The 16803-nt window shown below is 42.9% G+C and overlaps 2 protein-coding genes across 7 annotated transcripts in view; one reads left to right on the top strand and one right to left on the bottom strand.

The window, feature by feature from the left end:
* Positions 1-16803, top strand: part of IPP (intracisternal A particle-promoted polypeptide) — a 72494-nt gene that overhangs the window by 35549 nt on the left and 20142 nt on the right. For 5 of the 6 annotated variants that reach the window (XM_055140378.1, XM_055140379.1, XM_055140377.1 and 2 more), the window contains one exon: positions 1484-5585. In XM_055140378.1, the coding sequence (XP_054996353.1) occupies positions 1484-1708 (225 nt within the window). In that variant the 3' untranslated portion in view covers positions 1709-5585. Of the gene's footprint in view, positions 1-1483; positions 5586-16803 lie in introns of those variants that run through there. The other variant, XM_055140382.1, reaches the window with a different exon arrangement.
* Positions 2095-16764, bottom strand: TMEM69 (transmembrane protein 69). Its single transcript, XM_004620557.2, has 4 exons — positions 16749-16764; positions 15721-15822; positions 11210-11342; positions 2095-8176 (listed from the first exon to the last, which is right to left on the bottom strand). The coding sequence occupies exons 3-4, from the start codon at positions 11249-11251 to the stop codon at positions 7466-7468; spliced, it is 753 nt and encodes a 250-aa protein (XP_004620614.2). The 5' UTR covers positions 11252-11342; positions 15721-15822; positions 16749-16764; the 3' UTR covers positions 2095-7465.

The following is a 16803-nucleotide window of genomic DNA, read 5'->3' on the forward strand; positions in this document are numbered from 1 at the left end:
ACATAACTGACCTGGGTTTGATCCCTATCACTCCATATGATCCCCTGGGCCCCACCAGGAATGATCCTTGAGCACAGAGCCAGTAGTAAGTCCTGAGCACTGCTGGTGTGTTTCCCCCAATAAAAAAGGAAAATGAAAGAACTGAGGGGGCCTAAGAAATACTCAGTGGCTATAGTGCATGTTTTTCATGCACGTGACCTGGGTGCCATCCTCTTCTATGCTGGTCCCCTCTGCACCTGCAGTGGTACCCCAGGTACTGAGCCAGAATTAGCCCCTGAACACCACTGAGTGTGACACAAAAAAACAAGACTTAAAAAAAAAAAAAGAACAGCAAATGTTGGAGAGCATGTGAAGAAAAAAGAATCCTTAGGTACAATTGGTGAAAATGTAAGTTGGTGCAACCATTTTGAAATAAGTTATAGACAGCTGTCATATGATCCAGCAGTCCCACTTTTAGGTATCTATTTGAAGTGTGTGGAAACATTACAAACAAAGTTGTATCAACTCCAGTGGTTTGCAGCATGAAAATATGGAGGACTGGAGAAAGAGCTCAGGGAGCTGGAATACATGGTGTATGAGCAGGTGGCCTGGGTTGATCACGGGGGTGCTCAGGGATGCCAGAGATTGAACTTGGGTCAGCTGCATGCAAGACAAGCCCCTCACCCCTGCACTATTTCTAGTTCCTCTCCCCACAAAATTTCTTCAGGGAGTAGTATATACCAAGAGTTGTCAAACTTACTATTTTTTTATTGAATCACCATAAGACATACAGTACAATGTTGTTGAGTTTGGTTGTCAGACTTCTTGTAAGGGTCAGATGGTATTTATTTTAGGACTCGGGCCACTTATTCTGTGTTTTTAAAATGACCTTTTATAGGCTGGATCGATAGCACAGCGGGTAGGGTGTTTGTTTTGCATGCGGCCGACCTGGGTTCAATTCCCAGCATCTCATAATGGTCCCCTGAGCACCACCAGGAGTAATTCCTGAGTGCATGAGCCAGGGGTAACACCTGTGCATCACTGGTTGTGACCCAAAAAGAAAAAAAAATGACCTTTTAGGGATGGAGAGATAGTACAGAGGGCAAGGCATTTACCTTTCATGCAGTTGACCCAGGTTCAATCTCTGGCATCACATATAGTCCCCTGAACTAAACCAGCAGTGATCTCTAAGTGCAGAGCCAGGAGTCAGGCCTGAGCACCACCAGGTGTCACGTGAAAAAACCCAAAATAAATAAACTTTACAAAATTACCCTTTTTTTGGGGGGGGGTTTGATTTTGGGCCACACCTGGTAATGCTTAGGGTTTACTCCTGGTGGTGATGCTTGGGGGATCATATGAGATGCTGGTGATTGAACCCTGGTTGGTTGCATGTAAGGCAAGTGCCCTTCCCACTGTACTATCACTTCAGCCCCAGTATTTGATTTCTAAGCTGCTTGTTCTATTATTGTTTTCTGACCTGCTTTTTTTCCCCCCTCTTATCCAGGAAAAGTGGGTTGAAGTTGCCTCCATGAAAGTGCCTAGAGCTGGCATGTGTGTTGTGGCAGTCAATGGGCTTCTTTATGTTTCTGGAGGACGATCTTCCAGCCATGATTTCTTGGCCCCAGGTACCTTGGACTCAGTTGAAGTTTATAACCCTCATTCAGATACGTGGACAGAAATTGGTAACATGATCACCAGTCGCTGTGAAGGAGGTGTTGCTGTACTATGAAATATGAAACAGAACATAAGAAATATTTTGAAAATATCAGCTCTGGTCTTTTGCAAGACAAATGTGTATTTGGTCCTAGGACCCTCTGATTTTATTAGATAAATGGCAAAATAATGGTTTTTCTAAGACTCTTAATTAGAAGAAATATGAAATAGATAAAAAAAATAATATAGAGCTCACATAAATTTTCTAGCTGGTCAGCAGGAATGCTGTCTCTGCCTTAGAGCTGTTTAGTCCAGTTAAGGTCAAGTACTTTCTGTAAAAATAATTTACAGAAGTTTCCTAAAAGGTAGATTCATGATTGCTTTTCCAGTGTAACTGAAGATTTGACGTAACCTTTGTGTAATATACAAATACCAGTGATACAGTTTAGAGATATTTATATGGGCTAAGTCTGTGGCTCATGGGTAAAGCACACAGATTACCTGTCTGAGGCCATGACTTCAATCCTCAGCAGTGTAAAAAAAAAAAGTATTTACATTCGTAATGATTTCAGAGCACTATGGCCATAGTTTAACCTACAACGAAGAAACAATGATAAACCTTCCTGCTTTTTTAATTTTTTTGACTGGGAGGAAGAACTAGAGCCACACCAAGGATTGAGGATTTAGGGGTTGCTCTGCTTGGCTTAGGACACAGCATAGCGCTTGGAATTAAACCCAGGTCTCTCACATGCAAAGCATGTGCTTCAGCCCTTTGGGCTACTTTGTCCTGAGTTATAAACTTTTATTGGCAGCAGATATTGGGAGAGGTACCTGGGAAATAACTACTTGTGTAGATGTATGGACTTTTTTTTTTTTTCTTTTTGGGTCACACCTGGCAATGCACAGGGGTTACTCCTGGCTCTGCACTCAGGAATCACCCCTGGTGGTGCTCAGGGGACAATATGGGATGCTGGAATTCGAACCTGGGTCACCGCCGTGCAAGGCAAACGCCCTACCTGCTGTGCTATCACTCCAGCCCCAAGATGTATGAATTTTTTTCTGATAAAAAGCATTGAAAAAGCTTCTGTTCACTCTTTTTGTTTGTTTTTAAGCCACACTCAGTGTGTTCAGAGTTTGCACTCCTGAGGGCAGAGCTTGGGGACCATAAAGGGTGCCAGGATTGAACCTGGGTTGTCCATGTGCAAGGCAAGTGCCCTACTTGCTCTACTATCTCTCTGGCTCCTCACTCATCGTTTTTTGGGGATTGTCACACCCAGCAGTGTTTGGGTTTCCTCGTAGCTTTTTGGTCGGGATTATTCCTGTGGGTGTCCAGGAAGCCATCTGAAGCAAACCAGGACCCAACCAGGGTTTGGCTGCATTCAAGCAAGTACCTCATCCCTGTACATTCTTCTCAACCCATCTTTTTTCTTTTGTTTTTGGACCACACCCAGCTGTGTTTGTGACTTACTCTTAGCTCTCTGCACACAGAGGTCACTCCTGGCAGGCCCCGAAGCCATATAGGGTTCCATGAATTGAATCCAGGTGGGCTGGACACAAGGCAAGCTCCTAATGGTCTGTACTCTTCTTCTGGCCAAACTATTTTTGTGGGGTTTTGCTTTGTTTTGTACTTTGTTTGTTTGGGGGGCCACACCTGGTGATGCTTAGGGGTTACTCCTGGCTCTGCACTCATGAATTACTATTGACAGTGCTTGGGGGACCATATGGGATACTGGGGATAGAACAAGGGCCAGACACCTGCAAGGTAAGCACCCTACCTGCTTTACTCTTCAGCCCTGGAATTAAAAGTTTCTTAGTAACATTTTTATACTGCAAAAAGGTGGATGCTAAGAGCCTAGCAGGTGACATGCACCTAGATCATTTTTTCCCTTTTTCTCCTCGTCACCAAAAATGTTTGACTTTGGAGTTTATTAGATTATCCTGTTTTGTGAAGTTTTCTTTTACTTTGTCAAGCCTAAATTATGAGCTCACTGAAAAATTGCTGCCTGACTTGGAAAAGCTGGAATTGTAAATATCTGGAAACTTTTTATAAAGTGACTCAGAAGAGTAAGTTGAGAGACTTCTGACCCAAAACTACTTCTCAGTAATTCTTTTTCTCTCTGAAAAATATTCTAAAGACTTCTTGTCTGTTATTTTCTGAGAGTAAGATTATTATTCTTTTTTTTTTTTTCTGTGCTGAATGTCAAACCTTGTCCTCATACATATAAGGCAAGTACTCTACTGCCAAACTGCATCCCTGGCAAGATTCTTTACTAATGTACATAATATTTTTTGGGGTTGGGGAGCACACCCAGCAGTGCTCAGGACTTACTCCTGGCTCTGCACTCAGGGCGCTCCTGGTGGGGCTCAGGGACCATATGGGATGTTAGGGATGAAACCTGGATTGGCTACATGCAAGGCAAGTGCCTTAGTTGCTGTACTATTGCTCCAGCCACTTATGTACATAATTTTTGTCTTATTTCCTCTGTGAGTTGGAGCCAACTAATATTGTCTTTCCTACATTTATGTCTACGTTGCTGATTTGAGGATGGTTTACATATCTTTAATTTTTCCATTTTGTGTTTTATGTTTCATAACGGTTGTCCATTTTTCCCATTTTGCATCTGTTTTTGTTAGGAATTCAAGCCCAGGCCTCTTACATGCAAAAAGCATATGTTCTACCTCTGAACTATATATCTCTGGCCTCAAAATTCCATTTTGTTTTTAGTACTGGTGTAGAGCATATACCATATTATGTATGGAAACTGGGTGCTATTTCCAGAACTGCAAACACAAAGTTTTATTTAAGTAGTGCTAAAGATTAGACAGGGCCTTACACATGCAAAGTAAGTGCTCTACATTCTTTACCTTTACTATATATATTGTTTATGGGCATCAGCAACTTATTGTTTTCAATTTTGGTTATTGGGTTATACCCAGCAGTGCTAAGGGATTACTTCCCACTCTGGCACCGATTCCCAGTGGTGCTTGAAGAGCCATGGAGTTGGTTATGGAACCCAGGTTTCTTGCATGCATGCAAAGCATGTGCACAAGCCCTTTGAGCTATCTCCCTGGCCCCAGCAGCTTATTCAGATAGAAATCCTTTGGTGAAACCAGAGCAATAGTACAGTGGGTAGGGCACTTCTCTGGCATCCCATTTGGTCCCCCAATCACCACCAGGAGTAATTCCTGAGTTCAGAACCAGTAGTAACCCCTGAGCATGGCTGGGTATGACCCAAAAAGCAAATACAAACAAACAAACAAACAAACAAAAGCCCAGAAAACAGAAATCCTTTGATAAGCATTAAAGATTCAGATAGCACTCAAATCCAAAATATTTAGGTTGGCCCATAAGAATATTTTCATAACTTAACTATATGCAGGTATGAAACTCATGAAGTGTGTATTGAAATCTGTGGCTCCTTAGATTATTCTGAAAAGTAAGTTGCACACCTGGTTGGAATCTGAAAATATCAAGGAATTAAATATCAAGAGGGGCTGGATGATAGTACAGTGGGTAGGGCATTTGCCTTGCATTCAGTTCGACCAGGTTCAATACTTAGCATCCTGTATGGTCCCCAAGCCCCACCAGGAGTAATTCCTGAGTGCAGAGCCAGGACCATCCCCTGAGCACTGCCAGGTGTTGCCCCAAAACCAAAATAAAAAGGTAATTTGTAAATAACTTAATCTTTGACCCATGTGCCTTTAATATTACTAGCCATAGAAATAATTTGTTATCTGACACCCAGCTAAAATGGCACTATGAAGGGGATAAATTTCTACTGTTATAGAAATGTAAAAACAAGATAATCATGATTTGGGTTTAATAGATCTAGATAAACTCTGAAAATAGGTGATGGTGAACTCCTATATTAGGTGATTGGATGATTGTAAAATGCTTACTTCCAAGATAATTGTTTTAAAAATGAATATACTAATAAAGTAACTTGATTTCTGCTTTTATTCACATTATTTAATTAGTAGTGTTTCTGGGTCACCAAACTGTAGTAGGGTTGTCCTGGCTTTTTATTTTTTTTAGTTTTGGTGAAGCTAGAAAGTTTTTATTGAAACTTATTTAGACAGATGTGACGGGAGAGAGAAAGGCTGAAGTGCATATTCGAGAGAGAACACAGGCTTCTCCAGAATGGAAAAAGGCAAGCAAAGAAACAGAGACAAGTAAGCAAGAGAAGTGTTCAAAGGAGAACATGGGCTTGAAGAGTAAGCCTATCCAGGCTTTTTAGTATCTTAATTATAGGAACTTTTAAGCTCATTTAATTTTATGAAGTATTAAAATGATCTCCCACCAAAATATTTGAGAAAAATGCTTCCGAATATCCTGTCTGATATACTTAAAATGAATACTTGAAAATCAATTTTAAGGCCTAGAGGAATAAAGCAGCGACTTAGAGCACCGACCATGTAAGCACAGGGTCAGAAATTTCAATCATAGGGGCTGCAGCGATAGTACAGCAGAGAGGACATTTACCTTGCACGCAGCCAACCAGGATCCCAGATGGAACCCTGTGCACCACTAGAAGTAATTCCTGAGTGCAGAGCCAGGAGTAACCCTTGAGCATTGCTGGATGTCACCCAAAAAAAAAAAAAAAAAAAGTCCCCATCATTGGTGTGCACATACAACAAGCATAGTCCTGGAGGTCACACTGCGTAGCACCAAGCAGTCTAACAGCAAGGGAGCACAGCAACCAAAAGATGTGTGACTGCTGCAGCCAGGAAGTATGACACCTTGCAAGCAGCACAACCAAAACTTGTAAGCCTCAACTGAGTGTGGCCAGCATGTACAAGCACTGCAACCAGATGTGTGACTCCAGCAAGCACCACAACCAGGCATATGTGCAACCCCCAGTCACAATATCCCTGTGATGGCAAAAAGCAATACAGAGAAACCCCTATCATGAAGAAATTTGTGTATCTCATGGTGATCCACTTAAAAAATATATTAAGTAAAAAAACCACAGAAATAAAATCAATTTTCTAAAAAGAACACTATAGTTCACCTGCAAAATGCGTTCTCTGGCACTTTAGTGAAACTGAGTAATTTGCCTGAAAGTATGACTTATACCTAACTCTGAAAATGAATTTGCACTGAAAATAAATTTGAAAATGATTATGGGACCCCTGAGCACTGTCAGGAGTGATCCCTGAGCAGAGTCAAGAGTATGTCCTGAGCATCACTGGGTGAGACCCAAAAACAAAACAAGTTTTAAGTACCTTAGAAGCAGTGTTTCCTCACTAAAACAGTAAGGTTTTTATGAGTGTGAGCTTTCTTTCTCAATCAGGTCATTTCAGCCACAGGTTTTGCCTCATAATCTAAATGATCAGAGTGAAGTCCAATACCATGATGAACTAATCTGCTCTCACTGCTATAACAAAGTACCAAAGAAATTTAAACAACAGAATTCATCGTCTGTTTTGGAGTTAAGTCTGAAACCAAGATTTTGGTAGAGTTAACTGCTTCTTAGAGGTCTGAAGGGGTGATGTTCTAGGTTTCTAGGTTGCATGTGGATGGCAGTCTTATATGTTCATATGACATTCCCATTGTTTCAAAAATTCCCATCTTTAAACTCACTGGCAATATTACGTTGTAGCACACCAACAGGACTTCATATCTCAAGTAAACTGTTTATTTTTGTCTAAAATAAAATGTTTGTCTAAAGTAAAATGAGGATAAGATTCATTTTGAAACCACAGTAGACACTCTTCCTCTCTTCACAAGAATTACAATGAATACATTATCATTGGTGGGCGTAAAAAATGTCAAAGAGAAGTAGGAAAAGGTGATGTCACAAGCTAGTATCATCTACAGTGTAGTTTATATTTATCCTACAGGACTGGGTCTCTTAGGTCCTTTCTCTGGATAAATATCTTTCAGCAGTAAAGTGATTACAAATGAAAAAAAGGCTACCAAAGTGATTATTATCCTCAGAGCTTTGAACCAACTGGGATAATGTGGCAAAAGAAAATGTTCAATGTGTAATGCTATCCCTAAGCCTATTATTACTATGACTATAGCTTCACTGAGTCTTTCTGAAAAAAGAAAAGCAAACCATGAAAATAAAAGAGGAGCTGTGCTATTAGCTAAATTAAGGTAATCTGGTTTGGCAGGACTGCCTTCTGTTAGAGCAAAACCCCATCTTATCCCTCCCAAGAAAGATAGGAAACTAGCTCCATAAGCCATTTGAACAAGAGCTAAAATAGGGATGTAAGACTTTGTTACCACCATGACCAGTGGTGGAGCAACAAAAGGGATTAGTCCTGCCAGAGTTAAATATAATGCTGGCTTTGGGCTGTCAGGGAGGTAAGTGATGCTGCTCGGTGGCCTGGCTGGAAGTACTGGTTCCTTTTGCTTCTTAAAACTGCAAGGGGAAGTATGATAGTACTGAATCCTGTTCACAGACACTGGATATGATGAGAGAAGCCAATGCCTTGGAAACAAAGGGGGAAAATAATTCTGGAGACATATCTTGAGACAACATCTATCTGGTCTTGTGCTGGAGCATCTTCTGACTGTGAAAGGAAACTTCAGCATCTATAGAGAAACAGAACCAGAAGATTACAACAAAATTAATACATATACAACACCAAATTTTATAATTCATTACAATCTGAAATAATACAAAAGCCATCTATTTTTTTATCAACACATAAAATTTTATAGAAAAGGTGAACTGACTACACATCACTGGTTGGCTAATAATATTAAACAGCTTATATAAAATGCCAAAGAAGCTACTGAATAAAAAACTTCTCATCAGGGATCTGGCTTAAGTGGTAGAGTATATTTTATGTACAAGGCCCTAGCTTTAACCCCAGTACCCCATAGACTGTAGCCAGCCAGTTGTGACCCCCTATAATAAAAATAAAGAGGATCAGGGAAATGGAAAGCACATATGCCGTGCATTCAGGGGCCCTGGATTTAATATCCACACTGCATGATCCCCTGAGAACCACCAGAAGCAAGCCCTGAGCAGTGCAGGTTGTGTCTAGGTTGGGAAAAATATCAAGACAGTTGGCTGGAGATGTAGTACAGGAATAAGGCATGCCTTGCATGTTGATCCCTAGCAACTATGATCCCCTGACACAGAGCCAGCAGTAGCCACTCAGCACAAGTGGGATGGCCCAAACACTCCTGCCCCTGCAAACAAAACATAACAAAACAACACCAATAGAATAGGAGCCAATGGGGCTGTAGCAATAGCACAGCGGGTAGGGCGTTTGCCTTGCACAAGACCAACCCGGGTTCGATTCCCAGCATCCCATATGGTCCCCCAAGCACCACCAGGAGTAATTCCTGAGTGCATGAGCCAGAAGTAAACCCTGTGCATCGCTGGGTGTGACCCAAAAAGGCAAAAGAGCAAAATAAAATAAAATTTAAAAAGTAAAATAAAATAAAATATTTGGGGCTGGAGTGATAGCACAGCAGGTAGGGCATTTGCCTTTCACGAGGCCAACCCAGGTTCGATTCCCAGCATCCCATATGGTCCCCTGAGTACCCCAGGAGTAATTCCTGAGTGCATGAGCCAGGAGTAACCCCCTGTGCATCACCGGGTGTGATTCAAAAAGAAAAAAAAAAAAAAAAAGAACCAGTGGCAAAAGTGCCTGCCTTAGGGCTCAGGGAGCTTTCTGGAAAATTTGCCTCATAAGCTTGAAGCCAATAAGATTACGTGGTCAATTTCTGGTGTTGCCTCACATATCTGAGTATGATCCCAGTGGAGTTGCTGTTTGCAATCCCCTGTGCTGCAACCAAGTGTGCAATCTCTGGTGCAACTCAACCCAATGTGTATAATCCTAGCAAGCACAGCAATCAAGGGTGTGCGATTTCTGACAATACACCAACAACAAAGATCTGTTTTGCAAGTGTGAAGGCACAAGTTTGATTCCTCATGGTGCCCTCATGTGCCAAAGCATGTTCCTAGCAGTTCTGCTGTTTGGACTCCCCGGTAATATGTGATCTCTGGCCCATCAGTAGGGTGAGTGCAAGCATTCTAAAATGTGTGATCCTGGGGCCGGAGCGATAGCACAGCGGGTAGGGCGTTCGCCCTGCACGCGGCCGACCCGGGTTTGACCCGGGTTCAATTCCCAGCATCCCATATGGTCCCCCAAGCACCGCCAGGAGTAAATCCTGAGTGCAAAGCCAGGAGTCAACCCTGAGCATCGCTGGGTGTGACCCAAAAAGCAAAAAAAAATAATAATAATAAAAAAATAAAATGAAATGTGTGATCCACAGTGACCACTGCAACTAAAGGTGTGAACTAAGACTTCAAACCTCAGAGCACACAACTAGAATATATAAGTTGGATATGGATGTCACTCAGTAGTTCAGCACTTACCTTCATGTGTGATACCCTTGTGTTTGATACAACACTAAATATACAACCCCCGCTACCCCCCCTCGATACATAATACAGAATGTGCCTGAACATCGCCACTACAGAAGTGAGACCCCTGGCAAGCAGGTGTGCAAACACAACCCAAAGTATGAGGACCTGCAAAGGGAGGGGGGACAACAAGGAAGGGAGAAGAGGAGATGGAAATGAGTAAGGGAAAAAAAGAAACCAGTGATTTTGTTTCGGGTTACTGTTAATCTTAGTCCTTAAATAAGAGAAACAGGTGAAATCTAGGGCTTTAACTATTTGGCCTACTACATGGCCTCTTCTATTTATATATAGGATATTTAAAAGAAACAGCACTAATAATGGAAAAGATAATTTATCTAGAGGAATACAACTTATCTTCCAATTTTGCTTTATAGGGGCCGAAGGAAGTACAGTGGGTAGGGTGCTTGCCTTGCACATGATTCGATCCCTGACACTCCAATTGGCACCCATGTGGCACTCCCACCAGGAGAGATCCTTGAGTTCAAAGCCAGGAGTAAGCACATTGCTCGGTGTGACTCCAAAACAAACAAAATTTTTGTTTTATAAATTACACACTTTTTGTGTGTGTGTAGTTTCAGCAACTGAACCTGGGGCATGTACAGAATGTGCTCTACTGGCACTGGAGAGGTAAGATAGTACAGCAGGTAGGGCTCTTAGGTTTATTTCAGATACTGCACATGGGTCCCAAGCTCTGCCAGTAGTGATCCCTGAGTGTAGAGCCAGGAATAAGCTTTGAGTAGTCATATGTGATCAAAGACCAATGTGCTCTAATACAGGACTATAGCCCTGACCCCAACATTACATACTTTTCATAATTCCTTGTCTTTTTATGTCTTTAGCTTTCTTTTTAGAGGGGAAGGGACACACCTGGCAGTGTTCACAGCTTACTCCTGGCTCTGTGCTCAGGGATCATTCCTGGCAGTGCTAGGAAGATCATATGTTGTGTCAAACTCAGATGTGCAGCATGCGAGGCAAGTGCCCTACCTGCTCTGTTATCTCTCTGGCCCTCTTGTTGACACTCTGTTCCACTTTCCTACTTTTAAAGATCACTATAGCACTTGACATTAAATATTTTACTATGCCTCCTCAGCTAAGTGAGGAAAAGGAATTTCATCTTTTTCCTAAAATTGCTCCAGTTAAGCAATGCCTGGAAAATAGATTCAAACATATGCTGAATAACCAACCTTTGAAGATGCCCGAGAAAACTTCTGGATGAAATGAAGCATACTGTGCACTAGTGAAAATCTTGCTCAGGAAGATGCCACGCAGTTCTGATTAGTATATTAAGTAAAGGATCTGAGTCAGAGAAGCATATTGCTGGGGGGAAAAAATCAAAATCACGACGTTACTTTTTTTAACTTTCTCCATAATTTAGTATGTTTTTGTTTTTGGGAACACACCTGCAGTGTTGGGGGTGGGGTTGTTCCCATCATAGTGCTCTCGCAGTTCCCAACAGTGCTCAGGGCTCAGGGGATGGACCATGAGATGCTTGGGATCAAACCCAGTGCTCTTACATGCAAAAGATGTAGCACTTTCGAGCTATCACCCCAGTCCCTTATGTGTAATTTAAAAAATTAACTCATGCGGGGGCTGGAGAGATAGCACAGCGGGTAGGGCGTTTGCCTTGCACGCGGCCGACTCGGGTTCAAATCCCAGCATCCCATATGGTCCCCTGAGCACGACCAGGGGTAATTCCTGAGTGCAGAGCCAGGAGTAACCCCTGTGCATCGCCAGGTGTGACCCAAAAAGCAAAAAAAAAAAAAAAAAAAAAACCTCATGAGAATTTCTCCTGTTGTTTCTTTGAAAACTATGAATTTTGTTTTTGTTTTGGGGCCACACTTAGTGGTGCTTACTCCTAGCTCTGATCAGGGATCACTCCTGGGATCACCCTTGAACGGTACTTGGTGCTGAGGACTGAACCCCGATTGGCCATGTACAAGGCAAGTACTATCTCTCCAGCCGCGAAAACAATATATTTTAAAAGATTTTTTATTTTTTGAGTCACACCCATCTGTACTCAGGTGTTGCTCCTTGCTCTGCACTGAAGATGGGCTCAGGGGACCATATGTGCTGCAGGGCTGCATACAGGGCAAATGCCTCACCCATTGTCCTATCTCTCTGGCCTTGAAAACAATGTATTTTTTAAAAATCAATAAAATCAGTAAAAAAATATTAAAAAATAAATTTAAGAATCGATTTTTTCCCTTTATTATTATTATTGTTATTTTTGCTCTTGGGGTCATACCCGGCGATGCACAGGGGTTACTCCTGGCTCTGCATTCAGGAATTACTCCTGGCAGTGCTCAGGGGACCATATGGGATGCTGGGAATCGAACCCAGGTTGGCCTCGTGCAAGGCAAACACCCTACCCTCTGTACTATCACTCCAGCCCCAGAATCCATTTTTGAATTGTTCTTTTAGGTATTGCTATTTGGTTTAACAGGAAAAAATAATGCAAGAAGACAGACAATCTGGATTTTATAAATACTTATTATTTCCCAGCTCTGTAACCTTAGGTAACTCTGCAGTGCCAGTCATTTTATTTTTCTAAGGTGGGAGGGTGAACCCAAGTTCTCTCATCTTTTTTTTTTCCCTGGCTTTTGGGTCATATCCAGCTGTCTTTAGAGGACCATATGGATACCAGGGATTGAAACAGGGTCAGAAGCATGCAAGACAATCACTTTACCCACTGTTCTCTCTCTCTCTCTCTCTCTCTCTCTCTCTCTCTCTCTCTCTCTCTCTCCTCTCCCTCTCCCTCTCCTCTCTCTCCTCTCTCTCTCTCTGCTTTCTGGGTACCTCTAGCAGTGTTTGGGGGACTATAAAGGAAAGGATGCCAGGCATCAAACCCAGGTCAGATGCATGCAGAGCAAGTGCAAGTGCTCTACCCGCTTGTAGAGCTACTGTTCTGGCTCAAGTATTCTAAGTTTTTATATTTTTGTTTTGTTTTGGGGCCACACATGGCAGTATTCTGTGGGTACCCCTGGCTTTGCACTCAGGAATCACCTGGCAGACTCCGGGGACCATAAGGGATGCCAGAAATCAAACTCAAGTTGGCCACATTCAAGGCAAGCACCTTAACTGCTGTACTATCTCTCCTGCTCAGGAAGATGAGTTTTAATTTCCCATCTTTAAAATTAAAGGTTAGAGGGCTGAAGAGACAGTGGGTAGAGTTCTAGCCTCACACGTGGGCATCCCAGCTACAATCCCTGGCATCTCATATGTCCCAACTACTGCCAGAGTGACCCCTGAACACTGCTGCGTATGGCTCCCCAAAACAACAACCTAAGGGTCAGGGCCAAACAGATAATTCATCATATGCTTGGCATAAGTTCTATTCCTGGTACCAAGTGCCCACCTCCCCTCACCCCACCCCAACAGGGTCATCATGGGTGTAAGCACTGCTAGGCTAGAACAGCCCCCTCGTAACCTCACCCAAACACTGAACTGTCAGGCCTGCACTTCTGCCAAGTATCACCCCCTCTAGCCCTGACCCCAGCACAGCAGGATGTGGTTCCTATAAAGAAAAAAATAACAAAACCATGCTTGCTTTCCATCTATTATCTTTTTGGGGCATAAGAGATATTGTCAGAATAATGACAGTAGCAATCAGTACTGTCTTAACTACCTTAATTTATCCTTGAATTTTTATTTTACATGCATTAACTCAACACAACAGCATCAATTTTATATTGAGAGAGTACTATTAAGTTAGACTGCATACTTTGAATTCAAACAAACAGGGTTGGAATCCTGGCTCCACCACTTAACAGCTGTGTGATTTTGGGTTTTTTGCCGCCACACCTAGCAGTGCTCAGGCTTTCTCCTGGCTCTGTACTCAGGGGTTGCTCCTGGCGGAGTTTGGGGGATCATATAAAGTGTTGAGGATCATACTGGGGTTGGCTACAAAGCAAGGCAAGCACCCTAGCCACTGTAATAACCCTCTGGCTCCAACAGCTCTGTGATTTGGATGAACTTATTTAGTATTGTTATACTGAGGTTCATCTTTTTTCTTTTTTAAGAATATTCGATTAGGGGCTGGAGCAATAGCACAGTGGTAGGGTGTTTGCCTTGCACGCGGCCGACCCAGGTTCGATTCCCAGCATCCCATATGGTCCCCCAGGCACCGCCAGGAGTAATTCCTGAGTGCAGAGCCAGGAGAAACCCCTGAGCATTGCCAGGTGTGACCAAAAAAAGAAAAAAAGAATATTCGGATTATTTATTTAAAAAAATTTTTTTATTAGTGAATCACCGTGAGGTTGTAAGTTACAAACTTACAAACTTTCATGCTTGCGTTTCAGTCATACAATGGTCTGGTCGAGTGCCCATCCCTCCACCAGTGCCCATTGGTGGTGGAGGTTCATCTTTTAAGTACGAATTATAGTAATTACTTCATAGGGTTGTAAGAATTAAGTCAGTTGATACATGTAAAGAGCTGAGAACTATTCCTGTCACTATATAAATAGACAAGTAATAGTCTACCTTACATATCAATGAATGGTTAAGAATTCTCTCAAGGTTGTAGAGATAATTCTGAAATGGACTACTTGCTTTGGCATCATGCAGTAGCCTGGCCTGCTGAAACCTCAAATCATAAAGCCAGGAGTAGCCTCTGAATACAGCTGGGTGTATCTGATTTTCTCCCTCCACCCCCGACACACATACCAAAAGATCATGTTTAGTTTAGCAGTTAAAAAGCGAATTAATGAGAATATTAATCCTGACCCACTGTACAAGAGTAAAACAATTTAAGGTGTTGTATTAAGTTTTTTTTAAATCACTGGTATTAGAAGTGGATAAAGAAATTTTGTACAGCACTCAATGCCTTCATTCTATACATGAAGAAATCACTGGGCCAGAGAAATAGTCCAGTGGTTAAGGAGCATACCTGGCAGTGCTGATGACCCTGGCTCAATTCTGAGCACCGCATATGTTCACCTGAGGACCACTAGAAATGATCCCTGAGCACAGAGCCAGGAGTAAGCACTCAACACAATTGGATGTGGTCCCCAACGCACCCCTACCCAAAAAAGAAATAAGCTGTAATGAACCTCTTGAGTAAATTGTAGTATATACACATCCTAAATATAAAGCACATCTGCAAGGCCCACACAAGTACTGTGTTCAAAATCAGCTGCATAAGGGCATACCAAACCACTTAGAAATAATTTCGTCCACCTTCGAACTTCTCTAAACACTCACGTGGTTTTTTTTTTGGGGGGGGAGGGGTTGGAGCAATAGCACAGCGGATAGGGCGTTTGCCTTGCACGCAGCGGGCGACCCGGATTCGAATCCCAGCATCCCATACACCCCAAGCACCGCCAGGAGTAATTCCTGAGTGCATGAGCCAGGAATAACCCCTGTGCATCGCCGGGTGTGACCCAAAAAGAGAAAAAAGTAAACACGTGTTTTTCAACTCACGGGTATACAAGCGAAAAAAAGTGTTAAACCCTCAAGGCCGGAAGAAGCAATGGTAAGATGATTAAGGGCCAAACGCGGGGCGAAAATGCTCAACATTTTCACTGCCTCAAAGAAACAGTCGCAAAATTCAAAACTGAGCTGCGATCGGAGAAAAACAAGCGGAGTCTCGGTATAAGGCTGCCCAGGAAATTTTCCCGATAGTGCCCGCACATTCAACAATCTGGTGCCCCCACCCCCTTCCCCCGCTTGTATTTCGTAGCGGCCCTGCCGTACATACTTGCCGGCTTCGCGGCGGGGAAGCACCGAAAGCAGAGCTTCAAGAACATCCAGGTGCTCGCGGACACACACTTCCGGCAAGTGAGGTTGAACAGCCCACTTCCTAAGAACCGAAAAAAAATGTGTCCGGGTGGGGATTTGACCAGAGTTTACTGGTTCCTATGCCGTCTTCCTGACGGGAGCTATTTTAACGTTTTCACCCCAGTGGATGCCCGCTGAGAAGTCTGTAGGATATCGCAGCGCCCTTGCTTCGCTGTTCCAGGGTTACACGCTAGCTGAATCCGCCCCGCAGAGTGTGAGAAAACCCAGTGCAACTACTGAAACAATCGTTGGTAGAAGAAAGCTCCTAGAAATTCGGTGTTTTAAGTATAAATTAGTCAAATTGCTTGCCATTTCTGGAGCCCACTCTGCAAAAACAGTAGAATTTCTTGGGTGGACGAGGTACACTTCCGCATTAAGGTCCTAAACTACTAGTATTTAAAAATTAATAATAAGGGCTGGAGAGAGCGCAAAGGGCTGAACGCATGCATGGTCCCACCCATTTTTTCCACCAGTTTAGCGACTTCAGAGCCGGGAATATCCGTGAAGAATGTCGAGCGCGGCTCAAAAACCGAAAGTAATAATCCTATTTATACTTCCCTTCTCTTTGCTAAGATCTGGAAACTTAATTAAGAAACAAACATAGCACGAAGAACAGGATTTTCACTCCCATGAAAGGTAGGACCCCGGACTGGGAGGTAATCCAACAGATTTGATCATTCCTCCTGTCCTTTTCCACTTTATCTTTTGACGGTGATTTGACCTTGGGAAGGTCCTTTCCCTTCTCTGGGCCTCCACTCCCTGCCTATCACAGGAAACAGCACCCGGCTGTTTTAAGTCTCCTTCTGAAACAACTGGAGGGTTTAGGGAGTCCACAACAGCCAATTTCCCCATTCCTCCGGATTTTAGGTAAATCTGGCTTCCCGACTGCCAGGCCACCGCATGGCTTAACTTCCCGTGAGCCCGGGCTCAGAGCAAACTAAGAGTAACCGCGACTAGTGCGTCGGCTTTCACTCATTTCCTTCTCCACTGCAGCACCGCCCCT

Source organism: Sorex araneus, chromosome 5 (assembly GCF_027595985.1).
Source record: "Sorex araneus isolate mSorAra2 chromosome 5, mSorAra2.pri, whole genome shotgun sequence".
Taxonomy (NCBI): Eukaryota; Metazoa; Chordata; class Mammalia; order Eulipotyphla; family Soricidae; genus Sorex; species Sorex araneus.